Source organism: Numenius arquata, chromosome 8, assembly GCF_964106895.1.
Source record: "Numenius arquata chromosome 8, bNumArq3.hap1.1, whole genome shotgun sequence".
In the NCBI taxonomy this organism is placed as follows: domain Eukaryota; kingdom Metazoa; phylum Chordata; class Aves; order Charadriiformes; family Scolopacidae; genus Numenius; species Numenius arquata.
Genome location: NC_133583.1, coordinates 37255447 through 37279521, shown reverse-complemented (window position 1 = coordinate 37279521; position 24075 = coordinate 37255447). Strand labels below are relative to the sequence as shown.

Genomic DNA, 24075 nt, shown 5'->3' with positions numbered 1-24075 from the left:
GAGTTATAAAAGACATCATATTGCTTCTGGCAGCCAATAAATAAAATACAATACCACTGACAGGAAAAACTATTAGCCTGTAATAATCCCCAATCGTTTAGGGAATAGAATGCTGGAAATCATGAAGTACTGTAAGAAATAATAATTGCCAACATGTAATACAAATATGCAAAGCAAAACTATCTCCTGTAGAAGAAGCAGGTGGGACACAGTATAAGCAACAGGCACAATGTATTAGTGGAGATGAGCAGCTTGCTAGGCAGCACCTCAGACAGCCTGCATGGAAAACAGGTAAGACTGAAGAACATCCAAAACCACCAAGCTGAAATCAGACTCAAATAGGCAAACATTTTGTAAAGAGAACACAAGTGTAATTTATCTGGAGAATATGACATCAAATCTTGTATGTATACATTTATCTTTCTCTGTGAGAACTTCCATCTGTTCAATAGAACTGCATACAGTAAATAAAGTCTTTGTAAAAGACCTTGAAGGATTGAAACCTATAAAGTTATCATCACAGGGGAAACAAAATATTCTTTCTCCTCTTTTTAACCAGGCGTATATCAATAACTTCATTGTAGGTTACTCCCGCAGAAGTAGACCTTCAAGAAATTTACCTGTGAAAAGTGTAAGTAGCCTTGTTTACCTCCAGTAGGCTATTTCATGTCTTTTCAATCCTGGCCTGTGGGTAACTCTGACTTTGTCGTCTAAACCGACCTTCATAATCTAAAAAATCAATTTCAAACTGTTTGCTAAGTCATTAAACAGGAAGCCTTTCTTCAGAGTTACTTTGTTACTTGCTACAGTATTAGGATTCAAAGCTTCAATAACATGGCCAAGAAGATTCATTGCTTAGAAAGACACTGTAGCAAAATGGCATCATTACTCCAAAGTACATGTAAGGCTTTAGGTCCTATTAATCCTGTAAGTACACTTGCAAAATCCACTCACCCACACGGTGTCTTGACTGGTGGATTTTTGCAGCTTCTTATTTTTCACTCTAATCAAAATGTGTATGTAGCTACTATTGTTAGGATGCAAGAAAAAGATCTACAAGAATATCTTCATAGTAAGGGACGGGCACTGAATCAGTTTACTCAAAAATTCTCTTCCCAACATAGTGCAAGAGGTGAGCTCAATTAGTGAAAAACCTTAACTATTACTGTAACAAAATAAACCACAGAGTCATAGATCTCTTCTGGCTATGAGTCTGAATGCTGACATGTTAGTCACTGCTATTACTGCAAAACCTCTCTCCCCAGTCCAGAATCTCCGTTGTACGGCAGGAACGCTGAGCAGACTACGCTCGGGACACTGCACAATGATAGTACAGATTCCTGAGTAATTTCAAAATCCTTGAGCTCTTTTTGAGCCTTGCTATTGAAGAGCAAACCTTTGAGAGAAAGTGGTTTAATTTTGCTGTACAGAATGAAAACAGTTACATAGGAAGACAGCCTTTCAGGACTGAAACTGGGACTGTGCTGGATGCTAATACTTGATTATAGCACTATTCCTTTAACTCCTACAGGAATATCCATTTCAATAAACCTGAAATCCATTTGCCAACCCCTTTAGTATTAATAAAATTTCCAATGTAGCAGAAGAGCCCGACAGTACCATGGGAAGAAGCACTGGGATTGTAAAGTCAGGCTATCAATAAAAAAAAATTACTTCTAATCTCTGGCACAGATTGGCCAACAGGCAGAGGAGACTTAAGACTGAGCTGGAGAGACCTCCTGTTGCATCCCCAAGCTGTAAACTTCTTCAGCTGCTTGTTGTTTTTAACCTCCTCTGTGCACTTAGCACAATGACTGCCTTTAGCCTGGAGCTTAGCCTGACATCGGAGCAGAGGGACACACTTTCTTTAACTTTAGCAGGTTTTTCAGCTATGAAATAAGTAATTATCACTCAAGTCAGGAGGAGGGGGGAGGAAGACAGAACTACGACAGGTGAGCACTTCGCATTGTTAACCAGTTGAAAAAGAGAAATTTTCATATAGGAAGCTTTGGATGGGAAAGAAAACCCACAAACACTTCTTACTCTGAATAGGAGACCTTCTTGAAGTCCTTTCTCAGTGCTGTTCTCAAGCCCTTCTGCTGGCAACTAACACCGCCATTCTAGACCTGCTGGCCCATTCAGCCTTCACATCTGGGTAGGAGGTTGGCCATGGACTTTAGAAGTAGTGCACCTCAGTCAAAGGGGAAGATTGAAAAACTTCATCTGTCATGAAAGCAACATGATACTAATATTGGCTGACAGGATTTTAAGAGTATTGACTGGGGGTGGCAAGGGAGCCCCAGCTTTGAATTCTCTAAAGCAGAACAGCTTTCAGTAGATGCTGAGTACTCAGCCTGAATACCAGACGTTCTTCAGGAACATTCAAAACTTGAGATATCCAAAGTTGTTAAACATTTGAAAATCTTGGCTTATGACTCTACTGTTGAAGCAATAGTTTGTGAAAATGGATCTTAGACTATTTGGAATTCTAATAAAATATTTAAAAAAAAATATCCATCTGCCCATTTATCTTAAGGTGCACCTTTCTGTCACACTATTTTCTGATGACGTAGATGTGGTACATTACTAAAAGGTTATTCTTATAGAGACTGCAAAATTTAGAAAAACTGTCACATTTTAAAACTCATTAAAGCTTACTTACAAAAAGTTTCTCTAAAAAGCAATTGCATTTTGCTTTTATGCTTCTATATTAGCAATTTACACTTCTATATTAGAGGATGCATAGATCAACACTCAGTGAAATTTTTCTTTCAGAAAATTCTTCGTTATAAAATATGAAGTGAGTTCTACTGTTTGCTGATCCCTGATCTTTACTGCTCACTGAGTGCGCTTTCACCCTGATTAAAGGTTTGATATCTAAATTTCCAGTACAAGTGAAACATTTAGGACAGTATCCTAATATGACATGTTTTTTGTTTCAAAACACATCTATTTTTCCATGTACCTTAGCGAAGATACAAGTCTTTGTATCAGAACATTAAAAAATGTTCCCATTACAGTCTCCATAGTTGATTACGTGTTTTAAGTAACTATTTTCATACCTATCTTCATACCTATCATAGCTCTGATTCTGTCATATTTTAAAATAACTTATGTGTGTTTTGAAAATAACGGCTTATCCAAGGTGCAGAAGTACGTGTCTGCTTTGAAATAAAGAAAATGTAACATGTTGTGCTTTGCATCTTTTTTCAATAGTAGAAACTATACAGATGTAAGTAAAAGGTGGAATCTCTTTCCCCATCCAAACTCTAAGACCTTCTATCTGGGCCAGACTTTGATATTTGCCCCTTGGCTGGGAATCCGCATATCCAACTTCACACTTAGCTGCAGTGAAGTAGCCCTGCAGGCAGGCCAACTTCAACGAACCACTAGTGGTATCATCATTAAAATCCTGCTGAAGGTCACCATGGAAACCGCCTGCTGAGGCTTCGCTGCTGCACTCGGCATCTCCTAATCAGCTACCATGTGAAATGCAAATTCAGACAGTCTGAAAATTAGTCAAGAAGAATAGAGGATGAGGATGCAGATATGTGAAATATTCATGCGCTTCATGGAAAAAGGAAGACAGCATGAATGACACAACAAAGAACGGCCCCTGACATTCTTGCTATCATTTTGCATTATTGTTCACACCCTACTGTATTTCCAGGCCTCCAGTTTTGAAGTTGGTTACATGAACTGCCATATTTATTGTCTACAATAAATAATAATTAAAAACGGCCCAGGTAAAATGACTAATTGGAAAACCCACAAAGAGGTATAGCGCATAAATTACATCCTTTGTAACGTCACTGAATTATCTTTAAGTCCAATTTTTTTCATAAAAAGGGAAAAATTGTCACTATAAATACAAAACAAAACAAAATACTGGGCAGTAATCTTTTATTAATAGTCCAATCACTGTCTTTGAATGTAGAAAAAAAATGAAGGTTTAGAATTACAGCCACTACTCTATAACTGAAACTGCACAACACTTTATGTTTATTAAAAGTATTTCAGTGCTTGTGTTTATTTGCGTTTTCAAAGTAATCTTTAATTCATGTAGGCTGAATTCAATTTGAATTGGTTACTAATATGTGTTCTTTGGTTTACAGCTTCTATCAGTTTGCCCTATTCTTTTCAAAGTGGGAGAGTATTTCAAAACTGGCATCTCGGAACACTAACAAGCAAACATTTATATTTTTTTCATTCTGTTACTTGAACTAAGAAAAATATTTAATTTATCTTATTTAGTTTCTTTTCATTTTAGAGCTTAAAAAAGCAAGTATCCCCCCCCTTAAATGCATTAATGACAGTAAAGAACTGTTACCTATCAGCTTAAAACAAACACGGCTGCGATATGCAAGAGTATATTGTTCAAATTCAATTATATTACATCTGCCTGTATTTCTCTGAAATTTACTATTAGTGTTGTCAAGAACCACTCCTTCTTGCAAATGAACTGCAGTTCAATTGTATCGAATGGCACATCGCAGTTTTATAATGCAGACAAATGTGAACTAAACAATTCATTTTTACTAGTGAGATACATTATATCTATTTTAATGCAAGCCCCTAGAGAAACAAGGGTAGTGCACTAATTTACTGTGCGACATAAACTTGTATAGTTGTGCTTTTAGAAAAGTATACTACAGATGTAAGATTCAATCCCATTCTGGCACGTAGAACACATCATCGTGCATTCTGGGAAAGCATTTTGTCATACTTGCAAGGAAGCTCAATGAAATTAAGAAGCTAACAGTATAAGGCTTCCAACATTAATCCCCCAAAATTTAATACCGTCTCAGAGGCTTGTTTTGACAGGAAAATTTGAGCAAGTTCGACAAGCAAACATTTATGGGCATAATCTGCAACTAACATAAAATCACACAAATTCATTTACCTCCCTGGAAGTGTGCCAGCTTACATAAACTGAGGATCTAGCCCCTGAATAGGAAAATTACTTACTTCCTCTGAATAGTGATCTGAAGGGAGAGGTGGGTAGTCACACTGTTCTATCTTCTTGCAAAGGGAGTACAAGTTCATTTTATCACCATAAAAGGGACTCTGCAGTGCAGCCATCTGTTTAAAGAAAATGTACAGTTTTCTTTGGTTTTTAAGTAAACTTGTTTGGTCATAAAATCTGTAATACTAACAAATCAAAAGTGATTTTTAACGACTTTCAATTCCCTGCTCAGAAGTGTCACAATGCCTAAAACAGAAGTTCCAAAACTATTACTGAACCAGTGTGGGTACTTATTCTGTTATACAGTCATACCTGTCACAATCCTTATATTGCGGTATTTCAATTGTACACCATAACAGTTTTATTAATAGAGCATGAGAAAAACTGAGTAGTATCTGATACTGCTGTGAGCTTGGAGGGTCCTTCCACCACAAGGGAAACGAGAAAATAAAAAAAACAAAACCCACAATGTAATTTTCCTCTGAAGACCTTTTGGAAAAAAACATGATTTATTTGAAATCGCTATCTGATCTAAAGCACTGTAGGATGAAAATGCTGGATAACAGTAGTAGACTTTGTAACCTTCCATAGCTATTACTAGACTTCAATAAAGTTGTTTTTTTAAAGCAAGAAAACTAAAGGTAATGTCTACACTTCAAAAAAAAAATCCCAAACCCAAAAACTTCGTAATTCAATATGTTATTTGAAAATACTGTAAAAAAAAAAAATTTACCCAAAATGTCATCAGAAGTACAGAACTGGGACCCATGTCTGTATTTTACAACTGAAATACTTAATTAAGAATATCTGTTGGAGAGCATTTAAATAAATGATCATCTTAAGACCAGCACTAGTAAATCTACGCTTTATTTCCAGAAAAGTTTACAACTTGACATTTAAGGTGGAAACAAATGCTATGGTTAGCAGGATTACAAATTTAAAAATTCATTTAAAATCTCTCCATTCTGTTCAAAGCCTTTTAAGTCTTTGAACCGCAGCAGCACGAATGCTGCTTTGAGTGCAGCGCTGCCCCAAAGTCAGTCACCCTTTTCTACATGTGCTAATAAGTTTGATTTTGGAAGGACAATGTGTACATTCCCCAGACAGGCAGAGTGTGTGTGAAACACGCTAGTCCATGCTGTGCTACTCAGCGAGCTTCAGCAGGGACAGGACAAGCTGAAAATGGCTCTCATCTGTCTTGTGGTCTTCCAGATAGCAGTTTAACTCTTTCATGTCTAAGTTCTGATATCACTGGGGGAAAATGTATGAAGAAAATTACCAAAATTCTCTTGCATTTACTTTATACCGATAAAACCGCTCTCAAATAATTCAGTACTTTTTTCATATTACCTTCAAGTAAGAATAAATCATTTTAGAGCTCCCAAAACAAATACCATACTACAGTTCCATCCCACACAACTCCCAAAAATTCTGTATTACCAAAACAACATTAATTTTTGGATTTACATGACATTGTCTCTTACCTTAAAAAGAATGTTAAAAATGCAAGCTGAATAGCAAAAAAGAAAAAAAAAACAAAACAATAAAAATCAACTGCAGGGTCTGTACACATGCAGAAATTCTAAATAAATGCACAGATACTCATTTTCGTACTCTAGGTGTTCATTAAAAAGTACTTTTGTTTGAATGCTGCGGAGTGTTAAAAAAATTCTGAATGTCCCCTAAGGAGTTAAAACAGGAATACTATATTTTCATGCATCTCCTGCTTTGACAGATGAAAAATGTCAACTGTCCTGTTTTTATTTTCAGGCTTTTGCACTATTCATCTGGTTCATTAGTGCATCTCGCTGCTGCCCCTGACAGCTGCTCGCCCTCTCCTCCCAGCAGCTGAATTTTTCAGGCTAATTTGATCCTCCACACTGAGACGATCGCTAGAATGATTGACTTGCTCCCTGACCTCCAGGGTCTGACTTTCCTGATTAGTATTCTGGGGGTGTCTGAGGGACGAAAGCCCACTGTCTGTCTTCGGGGCTGGTGGCAGCTCTCTCTCTCTCTTTTTTTTTTTTTTTTCTTTTTTTTTTTTTTTTTTTTTGAACTGTAAGCCACCAACCTACAACCCTGTAAGGATGCAATTGCTACGCTGAACAATAAAAGGAAATGTGTAAAACCTACTTTTCCATGTAAAGGTCCATGTAGCAAAAGCACAGCATCTTGATTTTAATTAGTAAAGTCTACTTTGTTGCATATCAATTAAAACTCCAGTGGTAGTGTTTTTGAGATTTCATAAATACCTGGGGCTCTAAAAAAAATATGAGACTTTAAAATATACTTTAAAAAAATCTTACTGGCCACATACTTAGCATTGAATAATAGACTGTAATATAGTTTAGAAATAGTAATTTTTAAAAACAACATAGGTTATAGCAAATTAGTCTTAAATTAAAACATAACTGAAAAACGTTTAGTGGCAATTAAGCATTTATTGAGAAATGATAAAGATGCCACAGCTTTTCTCCAATTAAGCTGGAGAGAATCCAGAGTAGATATGAGCACATATCAACATGAAATCAACATAATAAAACATGCTAAAATGCAGGTAATAGACATATCACAAAAAGACATCCAGCACAAAATTGCACGGATAATAAAAATACCATGCATTAGTCCACACATGCCTTGAAGAACCTTAAGTAACCACTTTCAAATAATAAGAGAGAAAAATGCTAAGGATATATTCTGAGTTTACTATACCTAAAATTTCAAAATTACATTTCAATAATCAAAAAAAAAAAAAACCACCAAACACCAAACATCTGGTATGTTGTAGAATTAATTGAATGGGACAAAGGCACCTCTTAAAAAAAAAAGCCATAGTTGAAGTTGCCATATACTATAGCTATGTAACGACAATAAGTATCCAAATTATTACTTTATTCTTACAATAAGGAAAAAAAACAAACACAACATCATATCAACTTAAATACCGTCCTGTGTAAAACTTCTAAAATAAATAAAAAAAGAATGGTATTTAAAGATGCTGAGTTAACCAATGAAATTAAGATATTTAGCTATTTTGAAATTATTTACCAGATCAAAGAAAAATTTAATATTCACATAGGTGTTTGATATACTGTGCCAGCATCAAAGCAGCAACATTAAAAAAAAAAATCTTCTTTAGATGAGTGCTATTGATTTCTATCCAACAATTTTATACTATACAACATAGAAGAAAAATTAACCTTAAAACACGTTTATTTTATATAATAATTAGTTATTCAAAGGTTGATTTGTTTGTTTCCTGATTTTAAAAAAATGCTCAAGAAAACCAATGAGGGGAAAAGAAGTAGTACTACTGAAAAATCTTCATCTACCTTTATGCTATCTTTACACACTTGTGCAAGCAGGAGCCTAGGGTGGAGCACTGAAATTAATGGCAGTTGCCACAGTCAGCATTACGGAATCCCAATATCAGATTAAGTTTTAGTTCAGATTTAAACTTCTAAATGCTTGCTATCAGGTACTGGACTTCATTCCTGTGAATTGTCCAAAAGATTTAGAAGCAACAGTTATACATAGATCTGTAAACTCTGCAGGACTGCAATATAGCTATTTGCCCTTTTAATATTTAAAGCAACATGTTAGTGATAGAAAGTGAACTAATATTATGGGAGACTATTCACCTAGTAGTAACACAACTTGAACAGGCTGACAATGCTTTCTATGAAAAGCTAAAACAACAGGATGTGCTGCTCCTGTTGAATATGTGTTAAGTGAGTTCTGACGACTCACTGAGGCAACTGGCTTGCAGGTAAAAGTGAGCTGGCTACTTTAGCTTTTATCTGGAACATGACTAGAAACACTTCCCTGCCACTGCTGATGGAAACAAAATTGTTTTCAGCATCCTTCAACACAAAAGTTTAGTCTTAGATCAGCATTTAGATAACAAATGATACACAAAGAACTTTGAAGACGTAATTGCCTTAGAAGCCTACCTGTTCTTCACACCTTCATTTGCCTCAATTTCAATTCGCCCTATATTTTTATTTTCTCAGAATAAAATATCGTTTAAAATTATGTCACCTACCAATCTTGACCGTATAGATACAGAAACTGACCGATAATTATAGACTAACCAACTGAAGAAAGAGTAGAAAAATTACGTGTCTGTGCAGCAGTCGTTATCTTGAAAGCTCATCTAAGCTAGTAGCAATAAGTACACTAACATTTTTTTTATTTTACTGAGATTTTAAACAATTTTAAAGAAACTAAACTTGCAATACAGTAACAATATTGCAGTTTTTTAAATCATCAGTTGTATACTCAAGTCAGTCCAACTATTTCTCAATACATTTATTACCAAATTCATATAATCAGCACTGGCCATTAAAACACCTAAAACGATTTTATACGTGCTTGCCATTATTCATTTATAAATCCTTCAGTTATGCCCAATCTTCAACAAATTGCTGTAAAATCTTTGTAGCAAGTCCTGAGTAACACACGAATAAAAGTATTTCATGTGCTGATGTTATGTAAGAGTTCTCATTGCTAGTATTGAAAGACATATAATAGCTGAAAAGTACATTTTCTACAATGATACATATTTTTCTAAACAAAAAAAAAATATAGAAATAGATCCTAGAACAGTACTTAATACGTTGGGGGTGGGGGGGAAGGGGTAGGGAGCAAAACTATTATTAAGTTAATTGTATATATCAATATTACCTCATACAGCAGACAGCCCAGAGACCAGATGTCAGATTTGAAGTTGTAACCATTTTCGTGTATTCTCTCTGGAGACATATAATAAGGTGTACCAACTGCAATAAATGCATAAGTATTTTTGAATGAAAATTTCTGCTGTTATACAGTAGTAAAAGTACAGTCTTCCTGGCTGAAAAACATTTTTCATCCTTTATATTTCTCATTTTGCTACACATATAACTCCTATTCATACTTGTGAGTCTTCGGCTTTATAGAAATACACATGAATTAGATATTTATTTCATCCAATGAGCTTTATTTTCACTACTGATATCTAGAATACTTCTAATTTTTACTTTTAAAGAAGCTCGAAAGTAATTATTTTCTTCTGAAGAGAACCAAGGGAAACATACTACATAAACCCACACATATCCCCACTCCTTTCCAAACTGTTATCACTGTGGCTAGAAACAACAACGGCTAGAAATTCTCTTCTATGACTTGAATTATTTAATTTTTTAAATTTTTTTTTTTGTTAAATGACTTGTCTGTTCTTTCTTTCAAGAATATAGAAATCTGAAAAAGCTGCTTTTGAAACTAAAAACATGATTTAGTTTGAATATCTGAAACTAAAATTGAGCCTGAAATCCAGGATCTTCAGCTTCCTAGAGAGGAAGGTAGCAAAACCTGCAAGCCCAGCAGAAGTCGAGGTTCCTACGAGCGACTCAGCCATCTGCTGCAGGACTAGACTCTGGGAGGGCTTTTTAGCTCCCAAATCTGTGGCTGTCCTAGCTTAATCCTGCCTCAGAGCTGTGGGCTCTGGAGACGTCTGCTCTTGAAAAGCAGCATTTACTAGGATTGTCCCAGAGAAAATTTACATCGGATACTCCAGGACATCTCTCCCCTTGATTTTAATCAGACCCTACCAATCTGTGTCACAAGCTTCTTGGATGAGAGAAATTCTGAGAGATATTTCAGCTCTGTAAAAAAAAGCCATTAAAAAAAAAAAAAAAAAAGTATCTGAGTGATGGGTTAGTATGTGGTGACAGATCAATAAAAAAAGAAGTTACAAAAAATAACAGTACTGGCAACCTTGGTGCATTGCCTCTGAACTTTCTCCTTATATCCCCACAAAATGACTGCCTAACAGCAAAAAGAGCCACAAATCTATGTAGATTTTTACTTCAATTCTGTGTGGAATATTTTCTTAAGCACTGAATCCTGACGATGAAAGGCAACTGAATTCTGTCAATTCAAGTTGACCTTGTTTCAAAACTAAAATCTTGCAACATAGCCAGAGATTAAAATCAGCGCTGCTCTCACTACAAACTATGAAAACTAGAGTACGAATCTCACACTATTTTATTTAACACAAAGATCTCATGTCACTTTTGCACTTCTGAATTAGCCTCATCTATTCAGAATTCATCTCTGTATGAATACTTGAAGCAGAGATATAGTGAACACGTGGTGCATCCAAATTGAATAATCAGGTTAATAGTTTTAATTAACCAGATTAATAATTTTACTCTAATAATTTCCAATAGTTAAGGGGTTTGCTTTGACAATGTGCCCTATCTGTAGAACAGCTGACATCTCAAAGTACGCCACACTTTCTTCGGGAGGAAGGGAAGTCAGACCACTGCTGCTGGTAACTCATCAGTTCAACTGATCTCCTTAACAAACAATATTGAAAACAATATTCCAAACCAACACAAACTGAGAACATGTTTCTCTAACAGATATGCAAGGACAGAGGTCCCATATTGTATCCTACAACGGATTTGGCGCCCTAATTATTTCAGAGGAGACTTCCAGCCCTGGGAAAGCAGAGGGTGCTGCAGCCCCTCTCCTCAGAGGCTCCCTCAGTGCCGGCCTGAGGAATCACTGCAGCTCCCAACTGAGACCGCGGAAGATCAAGAGCTTAATAGGGAGAAAGGCTGGGGAAAGGCAACTCAAAATGATGGAGTACTGTGAAAAACATTTACTCTCATAGGATGTTCTTATTCACACACAATAGAGGAATGGTCAACAGGGATGGTCTTCTCCCTGTGAGAGAACAGGCACACAGATGGCCTGCGACACCAAAACAGCTACCAGAATATCCAGAAGCAACTCTGTTATTCTAATTTATCAACAGCAATACTTCAATGGGTACAATTAAACAACATTTGGCATGACAGAGCTTTCATATTTACTTTCCTCTCAATTTTTTTTTTGTTTGTTTGGGGTTTTTTTAGGTTTTGTTTGGTTGGTTTTGTTTTGTTTTTTGTACTCCAAGGACTTGTGAGCTTGGACACCTCTGAAAACTTTCAGCTGTATAGCTGTATTTTGCATCCATTAATTAATGCACTGGTTTAGTACATTCTGACGCTTTATTGGCAGAATTCATCTAACAACAAAAAGAAGTTTACTAGTAATCTGGTTCGTAGCTGGTTACGGCAGCGCTGCCTTTGCTGCTCTGAGACATCCCGCAAGTAGCTGGCAGTGAGTAATGTGCCAGAAAGAGGCTTCACAGAATCCACAGGGGGCAGCTGAAAACACAGAGGTTTGAAGGTTCATAGTTTACCAAAAGCAGAGGTAATTTTAACCAGTAGCTCTGGGAAGCCTGCTGTTACATTAGGGGTCTGATATGACTGTGAAAGATTGATGATAGTGAAAAGGAAGAACAAATGCTATCATTTTACAGCATTTAGCCTAGTGTAACACCTTAACTGCAATACAACCTGAAGCCCCCAATGACCAACAAGTAAAAGGAATTGAAATTACAGTTGTTAGTCATTGAATCACAAAAACACCCTGAAGATCTAGACATCATTACTGCTTGTAAGCTGTTTTTAACAGAACATGACACAAAACATTCATTAGTCTCACATTCAGGAACTACTGAAGGCATTGCAACAGTTCTTTAAAACAGTGAGCAATGTCAGTACGCAGAGCTGTACTGCTGCCAAGCTACTACCAGATGTGATTATATGTTATATTTCCTTCCTGGACCATTATTTTTTTTCTGCTAAGTAAAATACAACAACGCAACACTATAAAGACATGCAACTTTCTTTGCTCATCTCAAGACACAGAAGTGGGATAATACAAGAGAAAGACGTAACGCTTCAAGGTGCCTACATTTTTAAGAACAAAACCTGCATCTGTAGCATTCTGTTCACTGCATTTGCACATCTCTGATAATCTGCAGGTGTGAACGGTAATGTCCTTGAAAACAGCCTGGGTCAAATAAACTGCCTCCTCGGAATATGCTGCTGCTCTGGAGCTCCCTCCCTTTAAAGAAGCTGCAGATCCAGAAAGCCTTGTTTCTTTATGCAAGCTCTCTGCTACTGGGAGAGGCAACGGACATAATGGAAACGGTGGCTATTAGGGGGCAGGAAGCTGGATTTGAAGGATCAGAGGCAAAGAAACTATTATGAAGAGGGGAGTTATGATATAAGCAGTCCATCTTATTACCTGCATAAACACATAACTCACACTGCAGCTGAGCTAAACATGAAAGAGTGTTCACCTGAAAACCGACAATGTATCGAGGAGCTGAATGAAATACAGTAACTAGCTGTAAGTACTATCAAGCATTTTTAAACTGGGAGAAAAATCTACCTGGTAAATGTTAGTACTACTTAAACAAAACAATGTAATGGCTGATTTAGAAGGTGTTTGATAGACTAGTTTAAAAAAGACCCCATAATTATTACGGACATTCCAATGCATGGAATGTCAGAACTACCCAAGTTCAGGATGGGGGCCAAAATCATTTTAGTAACTCTTCCAATTTTCAAAGAATTCCAAAACAAGGCTTCAGTTAAAAAAAAAAAAAATGCCCAATTTATTTAAGTAATCAAATTATAGGGTTTATGAATGACTTAATGTCCATGAGATCACAGGAATTTTATAATATAGAGTTCAACACAACATGTAAGTGCTTAACAAGATGAATGGTTGATGCTGAAGTTAACAAACTTCTAACAAACCAAGTTACAAATAAGATGCAGTTATGGAAAAGTGAGGGTAACCAGCCACTGACACGACAAATTCTCCATAAGTATCATTTATTTTTTTTTATCTATTTATTTTAATACAAGTGTAGGAAATTTCTGTCGTAGGTTCATCTTCAACAACAGATGTGGGACCTAAAATACTACACTTATCCAAAGTAATTCTGCAACCTAGCCTACATTACTTAAATAGTCTAACTGCAGAAATCAACCTATAAATATCTTGGGTTATTTTATAATGCAGCATTGTAACAGCACAATAATTTACCTTCAGTTTTCAAACTACTGTGAGACCTCAGGTTTTTGTACATAAAATAACAGCTGTTTTAATACAGCTTCTTTGACGACTGCAATGAATCAGCTGCAGATTTCCCCAACGGCCTTCCTGTACACTGAGGGTGCAGGTTCTTGGGATGATTTGGTTGAGATTATGAAAGTGGAGCTTACTCTTTTCACAGCAAAACAGTGCTGCATACCACCACCCCAGCACCCTCTGCTGGGTTAGAGATCCATATGTAAGAGGAAAGGAGAGTATTTGCACACATTTTTACAAGATATTTCATTCCCCACAACCTGCGTGAGTTTACAGTCAAATCCCTCATAACGTAACTCTGTGCTAGGGACAGGAGTACCACGGAAATGACAGAAGTTGTCAAACCACAGAAGAAATACCAGAATTCAATACAGATGATCATTCGCTTTCAAGCATTTTAAGTCTATTGCAGATCTACTCCTTTGCCTTACAAGAAAGTATTTACGTCATAGCAGCAATGGCCGCTTGGGCAGCATACTGCGCAGCCCCCTAGCCCAACCACACTGGAGAACTAGAAGTTAGTTAGTTAGTTATTTTGGTAATTGCAATACTAAAATATGGACTATCCTTAAGTCCACTGAATGGCTAGCAAAGATTTTAAAATGCACATTTCCATGAGCTCTCCTCAGAATTGCCACTTCATCAAAGAGCACAAGGCCTGGCATTCAGCCATTAAAAAACAACAACAAAAATAAAACCCCTAACACACACAGTCATAGGGAAACAATAAGAAGCCTTTCTTGGATCATCTTCTTCCCCTTTCTAATATAAAGTTTTCTGAAATCAAGAAATTTTGTCATGTTTCTATCAAATCAACAATACCAAATGCCTCCCTTTCCTGTGCCTTTTTGGAAGAAGGATTTTCTATTTTCAAAAAGGTATACACACACCACAATACAAAGTTCTACTGTTTTCATAAGGCTGTACAGAAAGGGTTAAGAATATTAACAAACCCTGTCCAGTGCAGTACTTTCATTTGTTTCAAATGGACCATCAGCAAGTATTCTAATTAAATCGGTATTATTCATAATTAGCACTTAGAAGCTATAGCTAATGAAAATTTTAGTACATTTCTTTATCTCTGAAAGCCTGAATCTAGTTTGCTACTGAAATTTTTATAAAGCCTGTAAACAAGTATAAATTGCTACACGTAATACATTTGTAATTCACTGGGTTTTGTGCACCAAAGTTTTATGGAATCATAAAAAGATACAACTTTGAAAGAAATTTCAGGAAAACCAGCATCAGAAACTGCATGACAAATTAATTTTAAAAAGTGGTCTGTGCTAATGACACCATAAATCAGAGTGTCACTGTCTCCACTAAAGCCTAAGTTAACAGCTGAGCTTTTTTTTCCTTTTTCCTAAGCTGAATTCTGACATTAAGTCATAATTAAGAGGGAAATGGAAGAAGAATAGATGGAGGGAAAAGAAAATAAAAAATAACAGCTCCTCCACCAAGACACAGCACCCAACATTAGAAACAAAACTTCAATCCCCCTCCTCCCTCGCTCTCTGGGTAACTCTTGTATTTGTAAGAGATGAGCTTTAAAGGGCTCGGGGGGGTTACGCTGTTTTTAACTCTAGCTCAGCCTTCAGTCCCTTTGCAACAATTCCCCTGCAATGAACCAAAATAACCCAGGGCTGAAGCAGTTTGTTCCTCTTTAACTTCCTGACTTCTGCCTCAGAACACAAGTGTAGCTCTGCCGCCCTCACAACTGACTTTTGCCTTCTTCATGTGCTCCTACCCATGGATTAGGATTTACAGCTTCCTGCAAATACAGTCCAGGAGCAGCTCCCTCTTCACGCTGCTCGTTTACATCATTTTTCCATTTGCAGGCAGTAGCAGGACCCAACTATGACAAATAAGATCCTCACAGGGCTGCCAGAGATGGCTCCTGGGCTCTGATGACAGCATGAACAGCAGCACTCTGCCACGAACTAGTATCAGATCTTTACAGTTATACCTGAACTTTGATGCGGAACCCAAGCGCATTTCCAGTCCGGTCTCACTGCTTCTCCTCCAGCTCTTTCTCTCTCTTTTTTATTAATGTAAGATTGCACACCTATGTCTGAGTTTCAACTCAGTTCTATTAGCATCTCAGTGATTACTCATGGTTTACTCATGGATACCACACTAGTATCAGTACGCACCAGACATGATAAAAAAGGGAAGGCACAAGAGAGTGACCAAAGGCTTTCTGGAAGACAAGGAAGTAAGGATCATATCAAAAAATTCCTTTCTAAAATAGCCTAAATTCCTTTCTAATATTTCCTTTCTAAAATTTCGCCCACACCTCAGATGTAGTACAAACATGATGAACATAAATCTTCTCTCTTTTTCCAATTGTATTGAATAAAGTTAAATTAAGAGGTGATAATAAATATGGCCTATTTTACTTCAAGAAGTCTGATATTTCATAGTTTAATTAGAAACATCAGCATCTGAGCAAACACAATTCTTTGTGTCTCCTCCCATAGCCCTACAGGATTATAAGTACGACTTAACAATTTTTGGCTTTCTTAGATATTGTCTTTCTTATCTCGTCAAACATAAAAATATCCAAATGCATAATTACAGAATTGTTACTGTCATTCGTTAAAAGTTCTCACTGAGCAGCATTTGAATTGCTTTTACCTATCTGTACTCAAATATCAGTAAGGTGCTTTGCTGGCCCTTACAAGGAACAGGAGACAATTCTGGCTGCTGCCACCAATGGCCTTGCTCTGGAGAGGTCTAAAAGTTCATTTCACACCCTTTGTAGTCAGTAAAAAGGCTTGAATTCAGCAACTACTAAACATAGTCGCTTCAGCAGGGGAAAAGAATTTTTTTTTCTTAACTGAAATAATAAATACATGACCATAGGATAGACACTAATTCTTTCATTCCTCTTTAAAGCAGATGCTACTCTATTTACAAGGCTTTTCTCTTTTAGAGATCCTCTTAGATTTTGTCATTTGTCCACTCCCTATATTTAAACTTAAAATATCTGCCAAATTTTAACTTTTTCCTCTTTAAAGGCTTCTCAATCATCCTAATCTCTACATGCTACTAAAAAGATGCAAATTACATGAAAATTTTATTTGGAAAAAGATAATACAATGTTATTTTTTAACGCACTAGCAAAGAACAAATTGGGCGTTTCAGAAAGCTTTTTATAAAAATAAGTTTTCTGGGATGTGTTTTTGTTGCTTGTTTTGCCGCTTTTGTTTTGTTTTTAAAGTCTTTATGGTCCATAAAGCCTAATTCTGATCTCTCCTTGACTTGTTTAGCTTATATTGAGAAACTCCACCTTAAAACAGGGAAGGTCTTCTGTTAGCCCTTTCAAAGCATATAACCAACATGTCATCAATGTTACCCATACAGGCACACAGAATTACTACATTCTTTCCAACAGTGATTAAAGTTCAAATGAATTTTAAAATATGTATCCATATTATTGATCTTATTTTTTCTAGCATTTTTAGAGAACGCTACTGTCATGAAGACTTTTTTTGAGCCAGGAATGTACATTAAATGAGTCAAACAAAGGGGAAAAGAAAAAAAAAAAAGGGGGAAAACCCCCAAAACCGAGCTGTACTGGTACCGCTGAAAGTGACACCTCAGTGTCATGGCTTTTCCGTATTTGTCCATGGTGCTGACCATTTTTTTATTATTATTATTTAAGAAAAGCTTTAGCTAGACCTAACCTTTCCTTCCTCCTCCTGAGTGGGCACAGTATCTCCACCACATGAAAAAAATCCGGCTCCCCAATATCTATACCTCAGTGAAAGCTTACCTAAAGAATGTGCAGCTGTGGTTTTGGAGCTGAAAAACCGACCGAGTCCAAGGTCTCCAAGCTTTACTACCCCTGTAGCTGTAATGAACACATTAGCTGGCTTTATATCTGAAAAAAAAAAAAATTAGGAAATTTAAAAGTCACAATGAGGTTGCAAGAAAAGTTACTGCTCTAATAATAATAAACTGAAAGAGGATTTTATTTACAGCTAATATTAATAAAATTTGACTGTGCTGTTCAGAAAGAGGGAGTCTGCAATTCAGAATTTCAAATTAACTTGTTCCATAGTACAAACAGTGCTCAGGCAAAAAATTAAGAGCCATGGAAATTATTTTTAAAAAAACAAGCAAACAACCAACAACAACAAAAACCAAACCAAAACATCCCCCACATCCAAAGAAGCATATACAGGGAGTTCATTACTACTTGATATAAGCTATATCCAAGGACTTCCATTAGAACTGGAAAACCTCTATTATGTCTTAAGCGACAGACCAAAAATGTTTCATTCTTTTGGTGATCAGATTACCTACAGTAGCATGATGTTATTTATTTGTAATAGGTAACTGATTCTCTTTAATAGCAGGCATTAAAAAAAAGACGCAAGTTTTACTCAGGAGAATGGCTATTTGAACTCATCAATGGAATTGGGCTAATCAAGTAGAAACAAAGAAAAATAATGATGTATACCCCAGACAGTTATTTTTAACAAGTAATATTCAGTTTAAGTTTTAATCCAATCCTTTAGAGACAACAGCAAAGATTTTTCTTTTCTGACTTTTAACAAGGTACCTATCCTGTTAGTCTTCTAAATAAACTGACCCGATACTTGTTTGGCAAGTGTGCTTAGCTCTTACTCAGCTCAAGAGCAACACACTGTGGCTCTAAACTTAAAGAAAATCACTTAATTTTAGTAAGAAGAAATTATAGTCTGCATAGATATTGGTACAGTAAAAGGAATGGTTAATAACCCTTCAAACACCAGCATTTTCAGGTTTCCAGTAAAAAGTTACAAAACCTTATAAGCTTTAGAGAGAAAGACAGAAGCAATTATGTTATGCTGCTATCTGACCTAGTTTTCAGGAGTTTGTATCACCCTTTGTGTAACAATCCAACATGGATATCAGCTCAACTTAAAAATAAATTAAATCAGCTTTAATTGTCATTGGTTTTGGTGCAGAACCATGGAATCGATAGATTTGCCGTAGGTTTGCCAGAAGCTTCAAAGGTAGTATTTCAGTTTAAGGATTTTAAACTCATTTTGATTTTGAGCTAAAATATACTGAAATAAACTAAGCTAGACATAAAAGCTTTAAAAGAAGACACCTATACCCTATGGAAAGAATCTGTAATTTGATGTCCTCCTCTTTGTAGAATTTGCACTTGCAGATATCTGAACAAACACATAAAGGGGAAAAAAAAAAAAAGGAGAATCACAAGGGAAAGACATTTGCAGGGGCAGGGGCACCGAAGTTTATCTGCTGATGGGTGCAACACCTCTAGCTGCAAATGACAAAGCTCAGAGATTGAGGGACTTCTGCTTTCAGGCAGCTATTTGCATCCCAGCAGAAGGAAGCCACCAACCTAAGACATGTAATTTCACCTGAACCCAGAGAGACAGCCCATATACAACTTGCAACTCATAGCCAGAGGGATTTCCAAGGAAAAAAAAATTGTACATCTGAGAAGCAGCTATACTACAATCTGTTTTCTTTGACTCAGAGTTACAAGGTAAAATGAAGACAACATATGGAGGAGACAGCAGTACAGAGGTTTAAAATGGGTAAAAGAGATTTAGTACCTGACAGGGATAGCTGGCAACTACAAGGGCTGTTGGGACACGGTACTTGACACAGAGTTTGGAAATAGCAGAGAGGAGCAGAGAAGGGGAGAAAATGCTCACAGCTGCACATAATCCAGTAGATAAGGGACTGGGAGAAGGGCCTACATATCACCAGAAGGCATAGAAGGAAGCAAATACTTTTGTAAGAAAAAAAAGGTGCAAGATGTGAAAAGAATGGATGGATAGCTATGCAAGAATGCAGGTAACAATACTTTGGAAAGACAATGGGCAAATATAGAAGAATAAGAACAGGATAGAAAATAAGAGCCAGAAAAATGAACTGAGCAAGAAAAGAGGTAGCAGTGGCATGGTCTCCATCACTTACAGAACTATCACTTATTTTGAAAACTTGGTATCACAAGCCATTGCTACAAACAAATTCCTACCACAACAAACGTACAACCACGCACTTCTGTCACACTTTTCCATTACTTATAAAACATCACAGAAACATACATTGTGTCAGCTGTCAAAATTGATTCCAGGATGACATTATTTGGTGTCATTTGCATTGAACCAGCTTAATTCTCACGTAGTAAAAGGTTCAAGTAAAGAAAAATCATCTTTGATCCTGTATTACCTCTATGCATAACACGACGAGAATGCATATGTTCCAAGGCACTGCAAAGCTGAACGAAGTACTTCCAAACTGTTCTTTCAGGAATCAACCGCTTCTGTTTCTTAAAATGCTTAAAGAAAAAAGGATGGACACTCAATATTAAAATTTAAAACTTGCATTAAATGACCAAAAAAAAAGTTAGAAAATCCTTTATTTAAAAACCAAATAGAAGAGGCTCAAAATCTAATGAGAAAGGTGTAACAACATTTCTTGACACAGAAAGCTTTTTCCTTAAATATTAATACATGTATCATCAATGTATGTGTTTAAGTCAGTCAACACATAGAGTAACAAATTACATCAATGAAATAGAACTGCTATCCCAAAAAAGGATTTACATGGAATTTAGCAATCCTCAGTGCAGGATTAATGTGGGAAGAATAGTCTAGCAGAGTGAGTGGCCACAGAACAAATAAAGGTCAGATACAAAGGTATGTGCCACAGAACTTCCCAATGGAAATACTTCCTTACACCAACATTGATTTCCATATTCTCATTTTCTAAATAGAAAAAAAAAAAAATCATGGTGACAAACAATCAGAAAGACCATGTAAGAAGAGTTGATTGGATTAGATTTAGAAACTTCTGCAATACATAACAGGGGACTAAAGGAACTGTGATTACTGAAAATTTCATAGCGATCTAACTCCTGTTCAAATATTTTCCATACTGTATAAACAACCATTACCAATCACTGGTAACAGTTCAACGGCCTGTTAAAGCTTACGTGAAACATAATTATGCTCTGCTACACACATCTCCTTCAAATATTATATCCAGGGACTGGAATAACAGTCCTCCAAAAATACATACTGAAAACCTGGAATTCAGCCAATGCTAAAACGTGCAAGTTTGATCATTATAAATTTTGCAGCTAAAGGTAAGACGACTGAAAAATTGTTGCTTGTTTAGTCTCCCTTTTTAAAGAATTCATATTTTGACAGATTTTCAAGTTAAACACACAAAGAAAACACACGAACAACATTAATACTAGCAAAATTTTAGATGGAAAGCAAAGTACTTAGATGTATTTTAAAGCATGTGTACACACAGACACTTCACACTCATGCACACGCTAAGAAAGTTCATATAACAAACATTTATTACTCTGGAAAAATAAAAATATTTTCATATACTATGCTAAAATGTGCCACTGAGAAGTTGACAGCTGCACCTACACATTACAGAGACATGCAGGAGTATGAGAAAGATGTTTTTAAACTAGCTATAGCAAAATGCATCAGTCATACAGAGGATCATAACATTTCACCAAAACGTTTTTAGTTATAGGGATTATTTCAAAATGCATTTTCATTTAAATGAGGCAAAGCGTATAAATTACTTCTTTAAATATAATTTTCTCTCAGTCTTGGACTGAATCCAAACAAACCCTGTGTATCTGTTCTCCCCATAGCTGGATTTGCATATCAGAGGATTGTTTGATGTCAACAGGAAGATGGAGACCAGGTTTCTTTTCATTTAAAAACAAATACACAATACATGTAAGTATGTGCACATGAAAGCAGAGCTCCTTGATTTAAAATGCATTCTGAAATTATCATAATTATAACTAGGTATTTTATTTAAACATTCTGAATTATTATTTTTTAAACCCAAATCTAAGCACAAGCAGTGATGAAACACCATTCACAAAATGTCTGAAATGGGAAGATTTTCCATTACAGATTTCCATTCAATGTACTTAAAGTACATCAATGTACTTCCACAGTATTTATGTACAGGTATTCTTTTAACATTTTATTAATTTGCCATCTATAACACTATAGCTGATTGTACATGACAAAATCAGCTTCAGTTATTATAATGCAAGCGTGCAATATAACAACAGTTTTTAAGATGTAGTCTCATTCTACTGAAGGCACTAATCATTTTGCATGATAATAATAACTTCTCATCCTGAAAGCTTCAGTAGTATTAACCCTGTAGAATTTAAAAAGGGTCTAAAGAGGATGCAAGAGAGCTGCTAGATTTGCTAACAATGTTAAAACTAAACAAAGAAATAGGCACAGTTTTCACTTGTATAGGTTTAAAAATAATCCAGTGTCTTTAAAATCAACTCACTGGACATTATTTTCTGTAGTAATTAATTACACTACCTTCTTCCATCAAAATACATATTCTCAATGTTTTCTTGGGCTGCTGTCCACCAATAGCCATAATAGTGATGAAAAGCTTCCACTACCAAAAAAAGATTGATTTTGCAAAACTAGCTATTGAAACAAGTCGTATGTTTCTAGGAAACAGTCCAGCAGGCAGTGTAAATTCTGAGAAAAGACAATAAGGAAAAGGAATCCCATTCCTGTCTAGAACCTTAACTTCTAACAAGAAATGTATGTTGATGGAAAACGTGGTCAAACCTCTTTTATGCTGACCAGTATAATTAAATTCATATAGCACATATTAACTGTATTCAAAGCAGGATCCTTCTCTCTCTTCTCCATTTTAAAATAGTCCACAATGCAGTTCTAATGGTTGTGGGGTTTGCCCCCTTGCTATAGGGAAGTAAAAATGCAGAAGACTATGCCAAACCAATAATTTTTAACTTCTATTGTAGCAGAGCGTAGTAGGACCACAGACCATTAATACTGAAACTAATTCACTGCCCAGTGCTGTAGTGTCTCAAGCATCCTGAAGTCCACATAATCAAGTTACCTTATTACAGTTATCTCCCATTGTATACAAGTAGTTATTACCTGCCCAAATTTGACCTCAAAGGAGTACAGCCTGACATACAGATTTCTAAAGTGCTCTTATCTTCAATATTTTACTACTCTGCTTCTTCCACCTGTCTGAGGCTCAAAGGACGGTCCTGATGTCCCTCGGACCACTGACTTTCTAGGGTGAGACATTAAAAAACCCACATAATCCCTTTTGAGGTGAAAGATCAGTCTCAAAACAGTTGAAACTGGGCAAAAAGGGAACTGCTTGCACACGTGCATTAAAAATTTGGGCAGTGTTGCGAGCCAGCGTTTTATCAGGTAAACAGAGAATACCAGGCATGCTCAGGCAGCAGACTTGTCTCCCAGCAAGAATTATTTCTTTCAAACGCTGTATCCCATGAAATTTCCATCTCTGTCTTTGAGAATGGAATCACAAAAAAAATACTTTGAAGAGTTTTCACAGTGTCAGTACAGATGAAACTGCAATTCAGTCATTTAAGGCAACTGGAAATTTGCATGGTCATAAATTTGCTATTCAAATGTCTTAAAGAGCTTTAAGGTAGGCAGGTTATATCATCAGTTTGTCCTTTTGTCATTTTTACAGAACGACAGAGGAGATTTATTATGGGGAAACAGAACTCTCCTGGTTTTCTCTAATGAATTACTAAACAAAAAAATAAATATTCCCCACGTTTCCATCTAGTAAAGTTAAATATAACTGCCCTGCAGCTAAACAGCACATGCCATTCAGTTTCTTGGAGGCATAAAAAAAAATTAAGTGAAAGATAGACGGGGAAAAAGGTTTAAAGTCAATATAAAACCATGGAATTATATCACTGAGTTTCTAAAGATGATGCTTTAAAGGTCAAATTCCAAAAGCAAAAGTGACAGCAATTAGCAAATGGTCTTATCTAGGCTTAACAAGCACAGTTCAGAAAATACTCTTAAAGGAAATATGCAGGACTATGTTTGGCTTTTATAAGAAAGCTACCGATTTCCTGCAGATGAGTAAAGAACGGTGAGCATAGATGATTTCAATACAATTGGAGATTTCAGATATGACTGCCTATGTCTCAGTAACCATGCTTGGAAAAAATTTAACATCCAGTTCTGACGTTAGTGTCTCAGAGAATTTTAAGGCGTGACTCAGCCTGGTTTAGACCTCACTGATTAGGAAAAAGATAGGAATAAATTAAAAAAAAAAGA

The 24075-nt window shown here is 36.1% G+C and overlaps 1 protein-coding gene across 1 annotated transcript in view; it reads right to left on the bottom strand.

Annotated features, from left to right (window-relative positions):
• NEK7 (NIMA related kinase 7) overlaps nt 1-24075 on the bottom strand; it is a 70174-nt gene that overhangs the window by 4782 nt on the left and 41317 nt on the right. Inside the window, exons 6-9 of the mRNA XM_074151658.1 lie at nt 20150-20258; nt 17727-17834; nt 9653-9747; nt 4969-5082 (exon numbers count right to left, since the gene is read on the bottom strand). Coding sequence (XP_074007759.1) covers nt 4969-5082; nt 9653-9747; nt 17727-17834; nt 20150-20258 — 426 coding nt within the window. The remainder of the gene's footprint in view (nt 1-4968; nt 5083-9652; nt 9748-17726; nt 17835-20149; nt 20259-24075) is intronic.